This window comes from Vulpes lagopus, chromosome 1, assembly GCF_018345385.1.
Source record: "Vulpes lagopus strain Blue_001 chromosome 1, ASM1834538v1, whole genome shotgun sequence".
NCBI lineage: Eukaryota > Metazoa > Chordata > Mammalia > Carnivora > Canidae > Vulpes > Vulpes lagopus.
The window spans coordinates 78,631,351-78,654,539 of NC_054824.1; the positions used below are offsets into that span (position 1 = coordinate 78,631,351).

At 39.3% G+C, this 23,189-nt stretch overlaps 1 protein-coding gene and 1 long non-coding RNA gene across 2 annotated transcripts in view; one reads left to right on the forward strand and one right to left on the reverse strand.

Annotated features, from left to right (window-relative positions):
• The window catches only part of SLC49A4 (solute carrier family 49 member 4), an 87,484-nt gene extending 65,475 nt beyond the window's left edge, over positions 1–22,009 (reverse strand). The window contains exons 1-2 of the mRNA XM_041771789.1: positions 21,559–22,009; positions 11,426–11,519 (exon numbers count right to left, since the gene is read on the reverse strand). Of these exons, the coding sequence (XP_041627723.1) occupies positions 11,426–11,519; positions 21,559–21,901 (437 nt within the window). The 5' untranslated portion in view covers positions 21,902–22,009. The remainder of the gene's footprint in view (positions 1–11,425; positions 11,520–21,558) is intronic.
• Positions 22,010–22,081: 72 nt separating this feature from the next.
• LOC121500341 lies at positions 22,082–23,033 on the forward strand. Its single transcript, XR_005990371.1, has 3 exons — positions 22,082–22,223; positions 22,593–22,691; positions 22,776–23,033. It is a non-coding gene; the product is annotated as an uncharacterized LOC121500341 (long non-coding RNA).
• Positions 23,034–23,189: the final 156 nt, after the last annotated feature.

Genomic DNA, 23,189 nt, shown 5'->3' on the forward strand with positions numbered 1-23,189 from the left:
CATGAGAGACACAGAGAGGGAGGGAGGGAGAGAGAGAGAGAGAGAGAGAGAGAGAGAGGCAGAGGGAGAAGCAAGCTCCATGCAGGGAGCCCCACGCGGGACTCGATCCCGGGTCTCCAGGATCAGGCCCTGGGCCAAAGGCGGCGCTAAACCGCTGGGCCACCCGGGCTGCCCTTATTTTTTATTTTTTTATTGGAGTTCAATTTGCCAACAACATTCTACATATTTCTAATATGAAGTAATTTAGAATCCACAAAAATACTTACCTTTAAGATTCAATATGCCAATGGCTCACAAACTTTCTCCCAATTCCTAATTATCCTGCATCAGAATAAACTAGTTGTTACAGGATTTCCTGGATATTGAAAATGGCAATATGCTAGAAATAGTTTTCCTTTACTTAGTCCAAGAAAATATAGGGCAAAAGGATCAGAGATATTATGAATTAATTATAGGAAAAAGGAAGCTAGGAAGGAAGAAATAGAGTTGATGGTAGAAAGGAAGAAGCCTTCTAGGGACTGTTGCTATAGTCTGTTTTAAGAAACTTGATTTCACTTTTGTATCCCTTAACAATTTGGGCTAATTATGATTTGACTAGAGATATCTATTATGGCTAAGGCATCTATAACTAGACACTAAAGGGAATAGAAAGATGAATATTATAGTTTTGGCCTTAAATAAACTTAAAATAACTTATCAAGTACCAGTTACAGAGAGCACATAAAAAAAAAAAAAGAAAAACCCAAAGAGTATTATATTAGTATTATATTAGTATTATATTATATTAGAGTATTATATTATATTAGAGTATTATATTATATTACTAATATAATATATATATTATATTAGTATTATCAGAAAACTCAGTTTCTAGTCTTAGTTAACTTTATTAACCATATCATCTTTGGTGAATCGCTTATTCTCTTGCTACTTCAATTTTTCCAAAGGTACTTTATCACAGAGGATTTTTATTAAGGCCAAATTCAATTATCTCTTGGCAAGGAAGACAGGAAAAATAGATGTCTACTTCCTTCCCATTTTGTTCCATAACTTTTTTGTCTTGTAACTTTTGTTTTGTCCTCGTTTTATTTATTTTTTTAAAAGACTTTATTTACTTATTTGACAGAGAGAGCACAAGCAGGGGGAATGGCAGGCAGAGGGAGAGGGAATGGCGCTGAGCAAGGAGCCTGATGTGGGGCTCCATTCCAGGACCCTGGGATCATGACTGGAGCTGAAGGCAGATGCTTAACAACTGAGCCACCTAGGCGCCCCATGAATATAGTTTTATCCACTAAATTATTTTAACTTTATAGCCTATCATAAGCATTCTTAAAGATTCTTTATAATTGTAATTGTTATGACTCCAAGACAGTCTATTATACAGAGCACAAAAACTCTATTTTCCTAATGTTTGCTACTTAGTTGCCAATATTAATAATGCTGTCATAATCTTTGTATGTAAATAGTTGCTACTTTCCAAATTACTTCTTTTTATTTTTTATTTTTTTATTGGAGTTCAATTTGCCAACAACATTCTACATATTTCTAATATGAAGTAATTTAGAATCCACAAAAATACTTACCTTTAAGATTCAATATGCCAATGGCTCACAAACTTTCTCCCAATTCCTAATTATCCTGCATCAGAATAAACTAGTTGTTACAGGATTTCCTGGATATTGAAAATGGCAATATGCTAGAAATAGTTTTCCTTTACTTAGTCCAAGAAAATATAGGGCAAAAGGATCAGAGATATTATGAATTAATTATAGGAAAAAGGAAGCTAGGAAGGAAGAAATAGAGTTGATGGTAGAAAGGAAGAAGCCTTCTAGGGACTGTTGCTATAGTCTGTTTTAAGAAACTTGATTTCACTTTTGTATCCCTTAACAATTTGGGCTAATTATGATTTGACTAGAGATATCTATTATGGCTAAGGCATCTATAACTAGACACTAAAGGGAATAGAAAGATGAATATTATAGTTTTGGCCTTAAATAAACTTAAAATAACTTATCAAGTACCAGTTACAGAGAGCACATAAAAAAAAAAAAGAAAAACCCAAAGAGTATTATATTAGTATTATATTAGTATTATATTATATTAGAGTATTATATTATATTAGAGTATTATATTATATTACTAATATAATATATATATTATATTAGTATTATCAGAAAACTCAGTTTCTAGTCTTAGTTAACTTTATTAACCATATCATCTTTGGTGAATCGCTTATTCTCTTGCTACTTCAATTTTTCCAAAGGTACTTTATCACAGAGGATTTTTTTTTTTTTTTTTTTTTTTTTTATCACAGAGGATTTTTATTAAGGCCAAATTCAATTATCTCTTGGCAAGGAAGACAGGAAAAATAGATGTCTACTTCCTTCCCATTTTGTTCCATAACTTTTTTGTCTTGTAACTTTTGTTTTGTCCTCGTTTTATTTATTTTTTTAAAAGACTTTATTTACTTATTTGACAGAGAGAGCACAAGCAGGGGGAATGGCAGGCAGAGGGAGAGGGAATGGCGCTGAGCAAGGAGCCTGATGTGGGGCTCCATTCCAGGACCCTGGGATCATGACTGGAGCTGAAGGCAGATGCTTAACAACTGAGCCACCTAGGCGCCCCATGAATATAGTTTTATCCACTAAATTATTTTAACTTTATAGCCTATCATAAGCATTCTTAAAGATTCTTTATAATTGTAATTGTTATGACTCCAAGACAGTCTATTATACAGAGCACAAAAACTCTATTTTCCTAATGTTTGCTACTTAGTTGCCAATATTAATAATGCTGTCATAATCTTTGTATGTAAATAGTTGCTACTTTCCAAATTACTTCTTTTTTTAAAGATTTTATTTACTTATTTGAGGGCGAGCAGAGTGAGAGTGCAGCACATGAATGGGGTGGAGGAGAGAAGGCGAGGGAGAAGCAGACTCCCCACTGAGCAAGGAGGCTGATTCGACTCCATCCCAGGAACCTAGGATCATGACTTGAACTGAAGGCAGATGCTTAACAGACTGAGCCACTCAGGCACCCTCCAAATTACTTCTTTAGGGTCAAAGATATGAATATTTTAGGCTTATGAAACCTACTCCTAAATTGTTTTCAGTAGGATTTGTAGTAAACTTATATTCCCATCAGTAGTGACTAACGGTGCCTATCTCACCAGCACTGTCACTATTTAAAAAAATACACACATACATGTACTCAAATAACGGCTGTTTCCTATTGCTCTTATGATTTTATTTATTTACTCATGAGAGACACAGAGAGAGAGACAGAGACATAGAGAGAGAAGCAGGCTCCCTGAGGGCAGCTCGAGGTGGGACTTGATCCCAGGAGCCAAAGGCTGATGCTCAACCACTAAGCCACTCAGGCGCTCCTTCTATTGCTCTTATAACAAATTACCACAAAACTAATGGCTTCGAAACAACATAAATTGTATTATCTTACAGTTCTGTAAATCTGAAGTCCATGGATCTCACTGAGCCAAAATCAAGGGGTCAGCATGTCTGTGTTCTTTTGTAGAAGCTCTAAAGAATTGGTTTCCTTGCCTTTTCTGATTTCTAGTGGTCACCTGTAAATCTTGGTTCAGGGCCCCCTTCCTGTCTTCAGAGCTAGCAAGGGAGACTTGAGTCCTCTCATGCTACATCTCTCTGACTTCCTCTTGAGTTTCTCTTTTAAGGATTGATTATGTATGTATGTATGTATGTATTTATGAGGGACAGAGAGAGAGAGAGACAGAAAGGCAGAGACACAGGCAGAGAGAGAAGCAGGCTCCCTGTGGGGAGCCCAGTGCAGGACTCAATTCCAGGACCCTGGGATAACGACCTAAGCTAAAGGCAGACACTCAACCACTGAGCCACCCAGGAGTCCCTGGTTCCCAGATTTCATCTTTTAAAATAATAATTCAACAGTCAACATTTATTGCAGCTTATGTATTAGTAAGGCATAGGCCAAACTATATAATAAAGATACCAAAAGTACAGAGTCAATGAGATAGAAACTTATTTTTCTCTGAAAAAAAGCTAGAAGATAGTGGGTTATATTGAGTATAATCATACTCTCATTCTAGCCTTCAGGAAGGGGAAGTAGAACATCCAGGGCAATGACTACATGATTAGGTGATGACCAACAGGTTGTGTCTGTCATTTGTACTCACAGCCAATTGTACAGACTTAGTCACGTGGCCACACTGTCTGTAAGAGAGGCTGGAAATGTAGCTCAGCAGCCATGTACCCAATCAAAACTCAGGTAAATAACATAGATAAATTATATATAAAGCATTCATTCAAAATGAGAAAAATTACAGTACACCAATAGGAAAAATACCCCAGTAATCAAAAAAGGAAATGCAAATTAAAACAAGGAGATGCCTTTGGGCCTTATCAAGTGTGGTAGACAGAATAATGCTCCCATCCCCAAAAGGTATCTGTGTTCTAATCTCTGGAACCTGTGAATACATTACATCATGAGGGACATAACATTTGTTATTTATGTCTACTATATCCGTTTTTCCACTTTCCAAAATTGCTTATATATTTTTATAATATTTTATCCATTATCTATCATACTTGCAACACATATTTTTCCCAGTCTGCGTTTTAACTCTGATTTGTTTTGAAGCATAAAGGTTCAAATGTTTATGTAGTCCAATAGTCAAATCTATAAACCTTTCTCTTTGTGATGTCTTTCGTTGTTTTCATGCTTGGAGAAAAGCAATCTCTCTAGGGACAGGAATAATTTTCTCTTATATGGTCTCATTTTTAAATACAGTTCATCACTTTATCTGGAATATATTTTGATGTATGTAAGGTAACCAAATAGGTAACTGATTTTCCCAAACACATATTTGATAAACCTATTTAATAAGATATCATTTAACAATCCTAATAATTTATATGTTTTTAATTACATTAAATTACTATCAATGTCTACTTCTGGCCTCTTTTGTTCCTATAATGAATCTGTTGCGATAAAATAATGTCTTAATTGTTTGCTCCTTTTGGTATTAAGAGAAAAAAAAGTCTAGAGCAAATCTTTCTTCAGAAGCAAAAAATGAAGATTTGCAATAGACTTTGAACGTAGTCTTCATAACTTTCAACTCAGCCTACTCTGAAAAGCCTACCGACATGTGTGATTGTGATTATCTATAATAGGGAAGGAGAGAGGTAGGGCCCAGGGGGAGTTCTAGAATTCTAACTTGGGTAATGAGTCTATGGCTGCCTGTTTTACAATTACTTCCCTAAAGTGTACATAAATGTTAATGTGCTTTTCTAAGTGTATATTTAATCTAAACAAAGTAATATATAAGCGACTAAACAGAGTAAATATAAGTGACTGTGTGGGCCCCTGGAAGAAATATCTATAATCAGAAATAACTATATCCTAAAGACAAGCAAAAGGGGAAAAAAGTATTTTCTACACTTTTCTACTCCCTTTTTCCTACCCTGTTAAATACTAATCAAGATGAGTTATCTTCCCCTACTAATCCTTCTCATCTGAATCCCATATTACCACCATGCAGAAACAGTTGTGAAACTTGACCCCTGGACATTTAAGGGGACATTAATTTTATTTGGGGCAAATAAAATTATTGACTAGAGGCTAAATCTTAAACTGCTTAAGACATTAAATATATTATGTGATCATACTGTAGGCAAGCATAATGCAATTCGCTTGATCAGTTACCATTTAAAGTGAGGATGCTAGTACTTAGAGCAGTAATCAAACTTAAATGATCATAAAATTAAAGGAGTTCGTTAAAATTGCCAGTTCTGGGGCTTTGTTCCAGACACTGTATGAATCGGACGGCAGTGGGCCCCAGATCTGTATTTTCAAGAAGTAGGTGGTGTGCAGAGCATACTTTTAAAAAACACTCATCTAGGAAAATCTAAATCTTAATGTATTTTACAAAGAAGAGCCTTAGTTTTGAAATCTCCTAACTGTTCACTCTCACATCAAAAGGTTTATTTTTCCAAAATGGGGAAATCTGCAAATCACCCTTCCTTGTCTTTCTTTCTCTTATTCTCATGACTGAAAATTTTCATGTGATCGTTTTAGTTTCACTTACTGTTTTCAGTCAAAAAGGTCATTTATGCACATGATAAAAATATTTCTAAGAGTAGAAAACAGTACAAAATAAAAAGTTAATCTCCTTTGCACCCCAGACTTCTGGTTTCCCAGATCTCCTCTTCAGGAACAACTAATGGTAACAGTTTCTTTCAGAAACAGTCCTTGCCATATACTGGCACATACATATATACACACATACATCCTCCTACTTTTTTTCTAAATAGAAACATTTTAAATATAATATGTTACATAATATGTAAACTGCCTTTTTATAAAACTGGACAATATATCTTGGAGTTATTTCAATTCAGCACTTATAGACCTTTTACCTCCTTTTCACAGCTGCATACTCTTCCATCATAGACATCACCATAACCAGTCCCCTATTGAAGACACTTGCCTTCTTCTTTTTTTTCTTAGAGAGAGTGAGTGAGTGAGTGAGTGAGTGAGTTATTTGGGGCCAGGGGAAGAACACATGAGCAGGGAGAGGGACAAAGGGAGAGAGAATCCTCAAACAGACTCCCCATTAAGCGCTGATGCTGCCATGGGGCTCCCTCCATCTTATGAGCCATGAGATCAGGACCTGAGCCTAAATTGAGAGTTGGATACTTAACCAACTGAGCCACCCAGGTGTCCTGAAGACATTGGCCTTCTGACAATAGCCTTCTACTATTACAAGCAACACTGCACAAACATGGTTATACTTGCAAACTGGTAGGACTTCATGTGTGGGCTAATTTTCTAGAAGTACAAATACTGAGTTAAAGGACATTGCATTTTGAATCTAATAAACACTGCCAAAACACCCTGCAAATAGGAATGCCTCAAACTACTTGCATATCAGCAGTGCCTGTTTTTCCTACCCCAAGCGATCTATCATGTTATCACACTTTTTCATCTTTGCCAATAAAAAGACATCTACATGCTGTTTTAATTTTCATTTCTTTAATTATGACAGAGTTGAGCATCTTTCCCTAAGTTTAAGTCATACGTATTTTAATTTCCGTAGTTATTTGCTCGTATCTGTCACTCATTTTCCTACCGAATTGCTATTTTCTTCATTGCAGAAATTCTTTTCAACTAAAGGAAATTACCTATTTGTTTTATTGTTGCAAATATTTCCCTACTTTAAACTTGTCTTTTGACTTTGTATACTTAATCATGCAGATATTACAAATTCTTATGTAGTGAAATGTATCAAGCCTTTTCTTTTGTTTTTAAAGATTTCATTTATTTATTCATGAGAGACACAGAGAGAGACAGGCAGAGAGACACAGGCAGAGGGAGCCTGACATGGGACTCTATCCCCTGGCTCCAGGATCACACCCCGGGCTGAAGGCGGCGCTAAACCACTGGGCCACCAGGGCTGCCCCCGAAGCCTTTCTTTTATGGCTTCTGGGACTTGTGTTTTAGTAGGAAGGTCTTCCTTGTTTTAAGATTATTGAAAAATAACCTCATTATCTAACACTTTTAATGGTTCACTTTTCACATTTAAATTTTTGATCCAACTGGAATTTACTTGAAGTGGTATGACAGAGGTTTAAGGTTTTTGTTTTTGTTTTGGTCCCCAGATAGATAAGCAATTTCATAAAACTACTTATTAAACAAGCTTTTCTCGTATGGTCATTTTTTTTATTAATTAACTAATTAATTAAAAATATTTTATGTTAGTAATCTCTATACCCAATGTGGGGCTCGAACCCACAACCATGAGATCAAGAGTTGCATGCTCGACTGACTGAGCCAGTAGGGCCCCTCTGATATGGTCATTTTAGATGTAATGTTGCCACTGCAGGCATTTCACAATGGAATATAGTTCTTTAAAAAAAAAATATGTTTACTAGAACCATCCTATTTGGCTATTAACACGTTAGTAAATGTTATCTATTATTTATATTAATGGAAATTACGGTTATACCTTTTAATCGTAGGTGTATCCAGTGATTCCTGTAACACATGCCACATTATCTTCTAATCTGGTTTAAGTTCACCTTCTAGAAGTCTTTAAATTGTTTACTGGGCATGCAATATCATAGCTCATGCTACAGAGTAAGGTCATCCAATGCTATACAGCACCAGCTATAATTTTTTTTTTTGTATGATTTGCTTCCCGAACACAGAAGAAATGTTTTTCTTCAAAAATAATTTTGAAGAAAATTTTCACAAAATAATTTTCCTGATTATAGATAAAAGAAATACTGATACCATGCAGAGCTAGAACACCATTAGGAAGATGGTGAGGATAGTCTTGACTGAGGAAAAGAGTTTGTCAGAAGCTGCTATTCTCATGTCTGGACATTTACTGAAGCTATGATTTAGAAAGCCAAGGGTGCAGGGACACTATTCCAGAAGGCTGGGGCTGAGGCTCAAAAAGCTCCAAGTAAAATAGGGGCACAAAAACACAGATTGACAAATACTTGTTTCAATGCTGGCCGAATGCACATTCAAGGTCTCTACTCCTTCCCACTGAGTATCAGAGACTGAAGTTTAAAAGTGGTGATTTATTGAATCTACTAGTCAGAAAAACATATTCTAATTGTAGCATTTTCATTTTAACAGCCGCATATGCATTGTTAATACTACTGCTTTAAAGAAATACTGTATGGACATAAAACGAAGTCTCATTTTAAGGGGATAATATTCCTACATTCTCTATAGAAGAATGCGCAAGGACTGAAAATTGAATTTATACCCTCTTTTTTATCAAAGATTCAATCTCTCTGAACTCTTTATTTTAGTAATTCTCTTTCATCTCCTCCTATCTTTGTTTACATTTCTTTACGAACTCTATTTCTTTTCCATATCACCTTCTTCACCAAGATGGAGAGTCAACTCTTTATTTCCCCTAGAGTTTTATCTCTGGAGAGGATATAAAGGAAATAAGACTAGAGAGAATAGAATGGATGGCTCAAAACAGAAGAAAAGCTAATAAAAATATCATGGGGCTTTTGAAAAGAATGAATTATCAAAGTTAAGCTTACTGAAATTGTATTTAAAAAACTGTGGCTGCCTAAAAAAAAAACCTGTATGTTTGAAAAATTAAGAATGTTTCTGGGGATGCCTGTGGCTCAGTGGGGATAGGATACCTGGATGGCTCAGTGGTTTGAGCGTCTGCCTGTGGCTCAGCTCATGATCCTGGGGTAGAGGGATCAAGTCTATCATCAGGCTCCCTGCAGGGAGCCTGCTTCTCCCTCTATGTCTCTGCCTCTCTCTGTGTCACTTGAATGAATGGATAAAATCTTTAAGAAATAAAAAAAAAGAAAAGAAAAAGGACACCTCAAGCAGAATAATGAAACTCATCAGTTAAAACCTCTCTCAGAAGGATAGGAAATGAAGACTGGATTTCCACAGAAGCTCATCATCTCTCACCTGGTTTATCACACTGGCTTCCCAACTGGTCTTCTGACTCCTGCTGGCCCTTGTCTGCAGCTTCAGTCTATTCTCAACAAAGCAGCTTGTGACCAGGGTCCTCCTAAGCTCAAAACCACCAATAGTTTCCTAGCTCAGAAGAAGCTAAGGTCTTAAAGGATCTCATCTCACACTCCCACCAAGACCGTATAACTGTGCTGATCTCATTTCCTTTCCCATCACTTTTCCCATGAAGCCTCTCATCTCTCACTTGGCTCCAGCCACACCAGCCTCCTTGCCAGGAGAGCTCTTCCCTTCCAGCACCGTACATTTGCTGTTCTGCCTGGAATGATTGACCCCTAGATAATGCATGGTCTATTCCTTTGAGTTCTTACCCCAAAAAGTTATCTTCCCAGTAAGGTTTTTTTTGGAGGGAGGGCATTCTTTCTGAAATTTCACCATCCTTCCTGACATTTCAGATCTTTCTTTCCTATTTTTTCTCCATAACATACACTACTTATTTATTTATCTAGTTTATTGCCAGTCTCTCCAACCAGAATGTAAACTCCAAGAGGCAAAGATTTGTCTATTGTGTTCTCTGCTATATTCCTCACATCCAGAAGAGAGCCTGGCACACTGTAGAAGCTCAGCAACTTTGCTGAGTAAGTGAACTGATAAATGAATACACAAATAAATAAAAAAAATATTCTAGTATGGGCTCTTACTTCTTTCCTGGTCTCCTCACAGCTATCTCTACCTTCTGTATTCAATCCTGCATATGTCAAATCAGTAGTTTACCCAACACAGGTCAGATCCAATTGCTGCTCTGAGCCACTTATGAATCTAAGTCGCTCAGTATGCCTGGGTGGCTCAGTGGTTGAGCATCTGCCTTCAGCTCAGGTCATGATCCCGGGGTCCTGGGATCAAGTCCTGCATTAGGCTCCCCGCAGGGAACCTGCTTCTCCCTCTGCCTATGTCTCTGCCTCTCTGTGTCTTTCATGAATAAATAAAATCTTAAAAAAAAAAAAAAAAGAATCTAAGTGGCTCACAACTACCCAGTGAGGAAAATACAATTCTATAGGATGGCATCAAGATCCCTCATAATCTGGATAACTTTTTCTAAACTCATCTACTTATATCCTATTTTGAGACCTCATCCTGTAGACGAGTGTCTCCCAAACATGAGTAATTTATTGGTCCTTTCTAAAGGGGAAAAATTTCTCAATGACTTTCAAGATCACTTCTAAGGACCCCAGTATGAGAAATGCTAATTAAGGAAAAAAATGTTCTGGTCAATAAAAATGTCCTTTAATTAAAGATTATTACTGGTAAAATAATTTTTAATATTCTAATCAATAGGAAAGCAAAATTTTAAAATCCTCATGTACCTTGTACCCTCTAAGAATAAATCCATGGACCCAGGTAGAGAAATGCTACTGTATACAAACGAAACTACCTAATCATCCCAGAAGAGGCCATATGCTTACCTGCCTCTATGCCTTTGTTCCTGTTATTCTTCTATTCTGGAATATTCTTTCCCTAACTATAGTTATCAAATCCTAGTTCTACTCATCCTTCAGTGCTTAGTTTAATTATCATCTCCTTCATGAATTCTTTTTGATACCCTTAGCCAAAACTTCTCTCAGTCTCTCAGGACCGTTTTATACCTCTTCTGTTGCATTAGCTACATTATTCTTCCTTATGTCATACTATTATTTTCCCGTGGCTATTATAGCTCCTGCATAGCACGAAGATTAACTTATTCTTTTTTTATTTACACAAAAACTAGTTTAGTCATCTTCCATATGACACCTGATAAATGTCCACTGAACCACCATTTAGGGGAAAAAAAATAAATGCTAATATAACTATGAACCTCTATTAATCCTATTAAAACTGGAACTGTTTACTAAAAGCTTATAACCAAACATATATAATATATTCATAACAAAAGAAGAAAAATATGGGGAAAAAATTGCAAGTTATTTATAGGATTTACCTTCTTTTAAGCATTAAGTCTGATATAGGTATGCATCTTAGACCAGTTCCCAAAACCATAAGGAAGGATGTCAGAAGCACAGTTATCCGAAGACCTAGGATGAAACAAAAAGAAATCTGGGTTATTTTTTATAATCTTTTCACTTAAGTTCAGTGTTAGGAGTAAAGATTTCTTTTATTCTATCACAGTGATATTATATTCTATAATTCTGGCTTTTTTTTTTTTTAAGAGTTTATTTATTTGAGAAAGAGAGTGAAAGAGAGTACAAGTTGGGGGGGAGAGAGAGGGAGATGTGGCCTCCCCACTGAGCAGGGAGCTTGGCACAGGGCTCAATTCCCCAGGACACCGAGATCATGACCCAAGCCAAAGGCAGGTGCCCCTCTAATATTTTAGTTTTTTTGTTTGTTTTAAAGATTTTATTTATTCATGAGAGACACAGAGAGACAGGCAGAGGGAGAAGCAGGTGCCCTGCAGGGAGCCTGATGCAGGACTTGATCCCAGGACTCCAGGATCATGCCCTGAGCTACCAGGCATTCCTAATATTTTAGCTTTTTGCTAAAACTCCACACGTGGGGGAAAAAACTCTCTACGCTGAAAATGAAATGATTCTAACTTTAATAGAAAACTTAAATGATCACATTAAGGAAGAAGTTCCATTAGCTCCAGTTTTTCAAAATAAATGTCTACAATGTTTTGTTCACATATAACATTAAGAAATATAGAAAATAATTTTAAAGGACTAAGTATTTTAGTTTTATACTTCCAATAAAAAATTCCAGTTTTCAAATGCAAGCTTCAAAAACCCTAAACTTCCCCTAAAAAGGTTTTTGTTTTTGTTTTTGTTTTTTTTTAAGATTTTATTATTCATGAGAGACACAGAGAGGCAGAGACACAGGCAGAGGGAGAAGCAGGCTCCTGGCGGGAACCTGATACGGGGCTTGATCCCATGACCCCAGGATCACAACTTGAGCCAAAGGCAGGCACTCAACCACTGAGCTACCCAGGTGCCCCCCCCAAAAGGTTTTTAAGGAAGATAGATCATTGCTTTAAATTTTCTGAAAAATGACAAATGGCCAATTATGTACTTTAACAATCAGGACAAGCTACTGTTCGTTGTATGAGGTGGTCCTTTAGAACTCTTTGATTATGAATACAACAATGATCTTATCTTTCTTGACTTATCAGATGGTTTTCAATTTATAGAATGATACAGTTTTAAAAAAAGGTACGGCTTAGGACTTTATAATATGGATCAAATAGCTTTTCCCTTTCTATCCCAAATATAATCAATTATTTTAAAAACGTGTGCCAATGGTCAGTCATATGGATAACAAGGTAAAAGAATATAAAAAATATTAAAAGTAATCAACTACAAAGCTGTGGTCATCAAGACAGTGTGGTACTGGCACAAAAACAGACACATAGATCAATGGAACAGAATAGAGAACCCAGAAGTGGATCCGGAAATGTATGGTCATCTAATATTCGATAAAGGAGGAAAGACTATCCATTGGAAGAAAGACAGTCTCTTCAATAAATGGTGTTGGGAAAATTGGACATCCACATGCAGAAGAATGAAACTGGACCACTCTCTTTCACCATACACAAAGATAAACTCAAAATGGATGAGAGATCTAAATGTGAGACAAGAGTCCATCAAAATCATAGAAGAGAACACAGGCAAAACCCTCTTTGAACTCGGCCACAGTAACTTCTTGCAAGATACATCCACAAAGGCAAAAGAAACAAAAGCAAAAATGAACTATTGGGACTTCATCAAGATAAGAAGCTTTTGCACAGCAAAGGATACAGTCAACAAAACTCAAAGACAACCTACAGAATGGGAGAAGATATTTGCAAATGACATATCAGATAAAGGGCTAGTTTCCAAGATCTATAAAGAACTTATTAAACTCAACACCAAAGAAACAAACAATCCAAACATGAAATGGGCAAAAGACATGAAGAGAAATCTCACAGAGGAAGACATGGACATGGCCAACACGCACATGAGAAAATGCCCTGCATCACTTGCCATCAGGGAAATACAAATCAAAACCACAATGAGATACCACCTCACCCCAGTGAGAATGGGGAAAATTAACAAGGCAGGAAACCACAAATGTTGGAGAGGATGCGGAGAAAAGGGAACCCTCTTACACTGTTGGTGGGAATGTGAACTGGTGCAGCCACTCTGGAAAACTGTGTGGAGGTTCCTCAAAGAGTTAAAAATAGATCTGCCCTATGACCCAGCAATTGCACTGTTGGGGATTTACCCCAAAGATTCAGATGCAATGAAACGTCGGGACACCTGCACCCCGATGTTTCTATCAGCAATGGCCACAATAGCCAAACTGTGGAAGGAGCCTCGGTGTCCATCGAAAGATGAATGGATAAAGAAGATGTGGTTTATGTATACAATGGAATATTACTCAGCAATTAGAAACGACAAATACCCACCATTTGCTTCAACGTGGATGGAACTGGAGGGTATTATGCTGAGTGAAATAAGTCAATCGGAGAAGGACAAGCAGTGTATGTTCTCATTCATTTGGGGAATATGAATAATAGTGAAAGGGAATATAAAGGAAGGGAAAAGAAATGTTGGGAAATATCAGGAAGGGAGACAGAACATAAAGACTCCTAACTCGGGGAAACGAACTAGGGGTGGTGGAAGGGGAGGAGGGCAGGGGGTGGGGGTGAGTGGGTGACGGGCACTGAGGGGGACACTTGACGGGATGAGCACTGGGTGTTTTTCTGTTTGTTGGTAAATTGAACACCAATAAAAATTAATTAAAAAAAATAGGCACAATATTCTGGCTGTGGCAGAGTAATATAATGGGATTATAAATTCCTATGGTTGGAATGCTGCACTTTGGGGATCCTTGGGTGGCTCAGCGGTTTAGCGCCGCCTTCAGCCCAGGGCCTGATCCTGGAGATCCAGAATCGAGTCCTGCATCGGGCTCCCTGCATGGAGCCTGCTTCTCCCTCTGCCTATGTCTCTGCCCCCATCCCCTCTCTCTCTGTGTCTTTCATGAATAAATGAATAAAATCTTAAAAAAAAAAAAAAAGGGAATGCTGCACTTCTGTTACTAAACTAACGCCACCTGTTTGTAGCAGCCACATCACACAGGTGGCTCAAACTGAGCATGTGGGGAAAAGTGGCAACATTTCTTCCAATCTCTCCCAAATTCAACACCTCCTTAAAACCATTTCATAGTGAATAGACTTAATGCAAATTTTCTGATGCAAATTCTTCTTTTTTCCCAGGGCTTGCTTTTTTTTTTTTTTTTTCTTGACAGAAGGGAGATAGTTAAGTATTTTGGTTTTCAGAAGGCTTTCTGCTTGAAGGTGTTAAAAATAAGACAACAGGCCCAAAATGGAGTTGCTCATGCTAAGCTTCATGTCACCAAACTGCCATGACTTAATTATAGTTTTGGTTCTCCCAGAAATGGAACACTAATTTAGTCCATCAGTGCTAGTGAGGTAATCTGCCTGAGGGATCCCTCCTATTCCCTAAAGGAAAATGACCTTGCCACCAATCCAGTTTTTGCTATATAACTTCCTCATTCCCACTCCTTTTCTGCCTGTAAAAGTCTTTCATTTTGTACAGTCCTTGGAACTCCTTTCTATATGCTAGACGAGATCCTGCCCAATTCATGAATCATTGAATAGAGCCAGTAAGATCTTTAAATTTACTCAGCTGAATTTTGTTTCTTAACCAAGGAAATCAAAAGTCAACAAAACTATAATTATGCAGATTAAACATAGCTAGGAAAATAAATTTGAGATCTGGATCAGACACACACATGCCACATTGAGGATAATTTGTGATGTGAACTGAGTTAGCTTTATAATATTCTTATATGACTTGAATATGATTAATACAATTTGGCAGAAGGAATATCATAGAAAATTGTGCTTCTCGGTAAGAAGTAATGCATACATACTGCTCATTTACTGCTTCTACTAACAGAATGCAGATTTTAAACCCACATTATAGCTATGGGAAATAGAGTGTAATTAATAAAAAGTACATTCATGGTCATAAATATGCTAAACTTGCAAAATGTTCTTATAAGGTTTTATGGGGTGCCCTATGAGATACTGATTAAAATGTTATAGATTTGAGACTATAAGGCTTACCTTCCACATGATATTTTTTTCCTAAATATGTGGTTTGTAATTAAGGTAAACAGCCACCAGGCAAGCAGTGAGGCATTGTTTATGATCATATAGTCCATATAACCAAGTTTCCTATTATTACTGCTAGAGGCTGGCACACGCTTTTCTACTCAATTATAGTTTTTATCAAACAATAATATAACACCTAAATATATACATTTCATAATAAAGAAGTTACGAAAAGCTGATTATTAAAGCAACCTCAACAGGTACAGCTTGTGGCTTTCTTATTTTTAATTGTTGCCAAGTATTACTTAATCCACCCCAGATGATGCTCAATTCTGAATAAAATATTTTCTTTATCTCATTTGAATCTTGACAAGGTAGGACTCCACAGTTGCATGTAATCAAAATGCTATCAATTGACTTTGGGAAGGAGAAGTACGAGGACTTCAGGAAAATAGGCCTATGAGACTTTTACATAAATAAATAGATCTCAGGTGATTACAGTACCAGGATGTGACTGCAAAAGCCATCTGATGAAAGATGTTAGAACAATATCAGAAAACCAAACATAATTGAAAATAAAAATAAAGTTATTCAAATATGGCACAGACACTGCAAGAAGCTTCCTTCCCATGGGTGAAATAACTCCTTTTGCTGGGAACATATTTGGTACAGGAATGGCATCTCTACAACAGGTGTGCCTAAAAAATCAGGATGCAAAGTTAACTGGAACACATCCACATCCACATCCATAGTGGATACATGGGAAATTAATTATAGCCATAAGGTTTATCTGCTAAGACTGTTCTCAGGCTCCATACTTCCATCAACTGGAATGAAGACCAGCTCTCTTTGTTCTTGGCAAGACCTCCTGTCTCCCTATTCCCAAAAGCCACAGCCTTGCCACCCCAATCTGCTTTGGAGACCATCAGGAATAATCACGTTGTGCCTGTTTTTCCTGTCTACACCAGTCAAGAGAGATCCAAGATTCATAGGTCATTCATATACAAATATGGCTTCATCTATCCCCTAATCTGACCTCATCTCTACAGCTTCCCCAACTCCTGAAACCCTTTCCACTGTGCCTTCTGGAGTGCTCACAATCAGTATATCAGTGGAATCCCTACATTCTCAAGCCCTTCTCCAAATGTTCTCTTCACCTTCTAATCCCACCAAAACCTCTCGCCCCATGACAATGCTTCCCAAGCACTTTCAGATCCCAGTCATTCTCTCCTCCCTAAACTTCCTCAATCTCTTTTCTTGATGCTTTTAAGATTTTGTCTGGTTTTAAATGATATGATTAGGCTGTGCCTCATGTTTCTTCTGCTAGGATTCTTGTATTTCTTAGAGTTATGGGTTTATAGATACGGATTTTTTTTCTGCCATTATTTCTTCAATTTTCGGGCCCTCCTTAATCTCACTCTATGTTCTCCCCTTACTCCTCTTTTTGGAACCCTAATTACATGTATATTAGGTCACTAAAAACTGTCCCACAGCTCACTGACACTGGTGGAGTTTTGTTTCTTTTTAGTCATTTTTTCGTGCCTCTCTTTTCCATTTTGGATAGTATTTATTGCTGTCTTCAAGTTCACTAATCTTTTCTTCTGCAATGTCTAATCTGCATTTAATTCCTGTCTGGCATGGCTTTTTTGTTGTTGATCAGATCACATTTTCATCTATAGAAATTTAATGGTCTTTTTATGTTTCCTGCATCTCTCCTCAACATGTTCATGCTTTCTTCTATCTTCTTGAATGTATATAGAATATTTAAAGTAGCTGTTTTGATGTTCCTATCTAATAATTCTATCATTTGTGTCATTTTTTTCCTTTAAAGATTTATCTATGTATTCATGAGAGACACGGTGGCAGGGGGGGCAGAGACATAGGCAGAGGGAGGAGTAGGCTCCTCACAGGAGCCCAATGCAGGGCTTGGTCCCAGACCCCAGGATCATGACCTGAGCCAAAGGCAGCTGCCCAACCACTAAGCCACCCAGGTGTCCCCATTTGTGCCATTTTGGGACCTGTTTTTATTCATTGTTTTTTCTCTTCTTTACATGTTGTATTTTCCTGCTTGTTTGCATACTTTGTAAATTTTTATTTCAATGTCAGGAGTCCTGAATTTTACCTTGTTGGATGGGTTTTTTTTTTTTTTTTTGGCACTTCTTTAAATGTTTGTGAATGATACTGAGAGATATCTAAGTTACTTTTGATGTTTCCGAAGCACACTTTTAAACTTTATTAGGTGAAACCAGAGCATTCTTTAGTCTAGGGTTATTTTGTCTTTACTACTAAGGCAATATTCAACCCAACCACTTATGTATTTTGGAGTTTTCCCTTTCTGGCCTTGGGAATGTGAACTATGCCCAGCCTTGTGTGAATTTGGGGAATTGTTCTGCTTGTTCTTTTTTGCTGGTCCTTTTTCCAGTGTTTGGTAGTTTCCTCACATGTATCTGCTGATCGGTTATCAGCTGAAGACTCAAGAGAAAATCCCTATAGCTCTAGAACTTTCTGTGAGGTTTTTTTTCCTCTCTGTTTCCACCCTAAGAATTCTAGCTAAGTTGGTCTCTTGGAATCCTCAACTGTCTACTCAACTTAAGGAAACAGCAGCACTCAGCCCAGGCTCCCCATCCCTACACAGATACCTGGACATTCTTTCCAGGCAGTGGGCTGAGGTATTCATAGGATCACTGCTCTGCCCTGCCTGCTGTCCAGTGTCTGAAAACTCTGTTTTTTGTTTTTTTGTTGAACATAGAAGAATAAATCCAGTTCCTATTACTCCATTATGGCCAGAACAGCCTTTGATCTAATTAATATTTAATTCCAATACTCAAAAACTCCTTGCTGCAGCTGTCTATAGACTACCACACACTTGTCTCCAGGGCATTTACTCTCACCATCTGCAAATGTCTTGGCTCAATATTCCTCCTATGACACCACTTTTTCATAAATCTGGTGTTTTAGAGATCCACTAGATGATCATTTCAATATCCTGACCTCTCAGTCCCCTGACTTCTTATTCTATGATCATGTCCTCTGCCCTACACTTCAGTAGTCTGTTTTGCTGTTAATACTCTGACTTTATCTTTACTACGATTGCATTCAAGACATAATCTCAGTTTCAAGCATTCCAGTCTTCAACCATGACCTCCTCTTTCTCTCCTGTCTTGCTTTATTTTTCTCCATAGCATTTATCATCATTTGACATACTAAATATTTAATATTACTGTGTGTGTGTGTGTTTTTTTTTTTTTTTCTTTTGCTTAGGTCTCCTCATTAGAATGTAGACTCTGTGAAGGCTATCTTTCTAGTACTTAGCATACATTTAGGTACTATCTCCTTGAAACTTTCTTCACTTGACTTCTAAGGCATACTTGCTCTTGGATCTCCTATTATCTCATTACCTAGTCCTTTTTTGTCTCTTTACTAAAAAATTGAAAAGGTGTAAGCAGGTATAAAACCCACCTTACAAAGATAACTGGTCTTCTATGCTAAGGTGGCTGGGGCCTATGGCAGTAGGAAGGCTAGACAAAACTACCCTCTAAAGAGCAAGATATTTTAGTACCCAAGGATGCTGAGAACTTACTTTCTAGGTATGTAGATAGGATTATCTGTAGCAGGACAGCCAACATATAAAAGTATATTAGCTTTCTCCTACTGAAAAGGAAAATCACTTCCCAAAGAGAAATTTTAAATTTAGTTTTTACTGCTTCAACCAATGGTGAATATAAAACTTAATTCTCCGGACACCTGAGTGGCTCAGCGGTGGAGCGTCTGCCTTCTGCCCAGGGTGTGATCCCAGGATCCAGGATCGAGTCCCACATCAGGCTCCCCACAGGGAGCCTGCTTCTCCCTCCGCCAAATAAATAAATACATCTTTAAAAAATAATAAAAAATAAAAAATTGAACACCAATAAAAATTAATTTAAAAAAATAATAAATAAATAAATAAATAAATAAATAAATAAATAAATAAATAAAATAAAATAAAACTTAATTCTCGGGGATCCCTGGGTGGCTCAGCAGTTTAGCATCTGCCTTCGGCCCAGGGCGTGATCCTGGAGTCCCAGGATCAAGTCCCACATTGGGCTTCCTGTAGGGAGCCTGCTTCTCCCTCTGCCTGTGTCTCTGCCTCTGTGTCTCTGCCTCTGTATCTCTCATGAATAAATAAATAAAATTAAAAAAAAAAACTTAATTCTCTATGCGGAGGAACTATCAAAAGAATTCCTAAAATAACTTATTTTTTTTAATTTTTATTTATTTATGATAGTCACAGAGAGAGCGAGAGAGAGGCAGAGACATAGGCAGAGGGAGAAGCAGGCTCCATGCACCGGGAGCCCGACGTGGGATTTGATCCCGGGTCTCCAGGATCGCGCCCTGGGCCAAAGGCAGGCGCTAAACCGCTGCACCACCCAGGGATCCCAAAATAACTTATTTTATAAGTGAATAGGTAATCCCTAACTTATCTAGCCACAGACAGTTCATACAATTATAAGAAAAAAGGTAAAAATTAACATTCTTCTACCACAAAAACAAGCTTGGTTAAATTTAGAAAAATAATATTGGAACATGCTTCTGATGAAAAGATAAATAAAAATAAACCGCAAAATAAGATTTTCCCCTAAATTTAGCCAACCTTATAAGGAATGACAGAGGAACTGTCACAGATTGGAAGAGATTAAAGAGAAATTGTAACTAAATGCAATCTGGAGCCCTACGCTGAATCCTGGAACAGGAAAAAAAATAAATAAAAGATGCTAGTGGAAAAACTGGCAAAATCCAAATCCAATCTATAAATTGGTGTAAAAGTAAACAAAAAACCAAGAAAACCTCCATTTGGTACAAGAAACCTTTCCTCAGCATCTAGCACACATCCTCTGCGAAAGCACCTACTCTATCTGGAAGTTCTATGCCGGTCGAGACACACCTTCCAGGGCTGCACACCTTTTTTGTTCTTAGAAGGTTCTTCCTTTATTGCTTTGAGTTACATCCTTTTGTAGCTTCACTCAATTTAGTTCTTCCTTCTAGAATTACACAGTAAGCCTAATTCCTCTTTTACTTGATCTTCACATGTTTTACATTCTTCCTCAAGTTTCTTTTTAAAGCTTGACACACCCAGTTCCCTTAACCTTACACACGACGATTTTACATCCTTTATTATTCTTGCCACACGCCTTTAACAATGCTCCAGTTTGTCAATGGGCTCCTTAAAATGAATGCTCAGGCTACACACCAGAGCATATCCAGCTGTCTCTGTTTGACACTCTACCTCCATGCCTAAAACTGTCCTCCTTTTTCAGCAGCTACATCACAGTGATCCTAAATCCTGTACCCAGATCTGTGTGGTATAATTCAATGCCTTATCACTCAGTCGTATGACCTCTTTTTTCTCCTCTTTTTTAACACTGGGAAGGGGTAGGTAAAAGCGAGATGTGTGTCCACAGTGTTCCTCAGAGAGCCTTCATTCATCCTCCCTGCTTTATCTGAGAATCCTACATCTCGACTGGCACAACCACCTAGTCACCAACACACACTTTAAAGCTGCCAGTGCACCATTTTATAGAAACCAGAGCTCTGAGATCAGAGTTTCCCAAAAGCCCTGGGCTCTGGAGTCATCTATGATGCAAAGGCCAACTCAGTACTTGTGGGCATCATCAATTTTCTGACCTTTCACCCTCCACCTCTCCGAATCCCTTTGAAGTCAAAAAGCATCAGTCATCCTGCTCAGGTATTAAAAAAAAAAAAAAAAAAGCATAAATAGCACATGCACAGGAATGCTCTGAGGTCCACACTGTGCAAGACAACGTGAACGTTTAGAAGATGGCTTAAGCTTTGTTTGCATAATGGGCCTCGATGTACACCTAAACACAGTCTCTGCAAAGAGGCTTTGTCGCTTTGGGGACGGAGGGCTGGAGTGGGATGCCAGCAGCACCCGGTGGCCTCACGTAACCCTTCAGACCGCGGCGCCCGCGGGCCCCCGGCTCCCCCAGCAGCGACCCCCTCACCTCTCTTGTCCAGCAGCCACATGAACGCGAAGCAGGGCAAGAAGCCGATGGGTCCCCACAGCACGAGCAGCGCGATGTCCCAGCTGGAGAAGCCGTAGGCCTGGCGCGCCGAGTTCTGGATGGGGCCCCAGGTGTTCCAGACCAGGCCCTGCGCGAAGCCCAGCAGCGAGAAGAGCAGCAGCACCAGCCAGCGGCGCCCGTACACCCGCCCGGGCCCCGGCGCCGCCGCCGCCGCCGCCTCCCCGCGGCCCCTCCAGGCGCCCCCCGGCGCGGCAGGCCCGAGCCCGGGCCCGGGCCCCAGCAGCGGCTGCCGCTCCTCCTCGCTGCTCCAGCCCGCGCCCATGGCGACGCGTGGCCCGCGGGGCCTGTGCCCAGCGCCGTCCGGGGGGCCGCCGAGCAGCCCCGCGCCGCTGCGCTCGCCCTCGGCCTCCGGGCCACGCCTGCTGCGCCTGCGCCCTGCGCGCCCGCCCGGGGCCGCGAGGAGGGGCAGGTGCCGCGCGCGCCGGGCGGAGGCTGGGGGGCCGCGCGAGGGGAGCCCCCCACCGCACCCCTGCACCCCGCGAGCCCCGAAGAGCCACCGGAGGCGGGCGCCGGCCTGCACGCAGCCTCCCGGAGGAAGCACGAGCCCGGGAGAAGGAGACTCCCCGGAGACGCTGTTTTAAGAGGTTGGCCCGGGAGCCTGGGATTGCTGGAGGAAGGGCCTAAGTTTACATCACGTGCCGAGTAAACAACTCGGATGCCTCCCATTACTTAAGCTACTGCTTGCTTCCGTATTGGGACTTATTATTATTTCTGTTGGATTTCTGATTTTGGAAATTAAAGGCGGGTATGTGTGTGTTGGGGATGGGGGGATACGGTAAGATTGAGCCGTTGCATCTGCCGCTTGAAAATAATTTCGTTTTTACGGACAGTCAGTACTTGCCTACTTTTATCATCCTGTCTTACATACCCACCGACATCATAAGCTAGCCGGTTCCATTCACACGCACGTAAAAAAAAGGTAGAGATCTCTTTCTATCCGTCGACTGTCATAGATGGGCTAGCAATAAAGACATGTGGATGAAGACTAAGAGACTTCTGCCCCTAATGGCTTGGATCCGTCTCCAGTTGTTAGGATTTTGACCAAATGAAAAGTAAGTGAGAAGGGTGCGGGGAGGGGGAGGGTGTGATCTCTTGATCAAGCAGCCGGTTGTTTGGTTGTTTATTTCATTATACAGATCCGGTAGCCTGACAGCTGTCGGCGAGTGTCCTTGAAACCCTAAGCCAAGCGATTTGGCTTGTGTGGGTCGGGAAATGAGTCACGGAGAACGCACTTAAAGAACGTCTGCCTGGGGATCCCTGGGTGGCTCAGGGGATTGGCGCCTGCCTTTAGCCCGGGGCGTGATCCAGGGGTCCCCGGATTGGGTCCCGCGTCGGGCTCCGAGAGTGGGGCCTGCTTCTCCCTCTGCCTGTGTCTCTGCCTCTCTCTCTCTCTCTCTCTGTGTCTATCATAAATAAATAAAATCTAAAATAAATAAAGAAAGGAAGAAAGAAAGAAAGTCTGCCTGGAGTTCGTATTCCCCCGCAGCCACAAGAACCAGGCGGAATCGGGGGATGCCTGTGGGGCTCAGCGGTTTAGCGCCTGCCTTCGG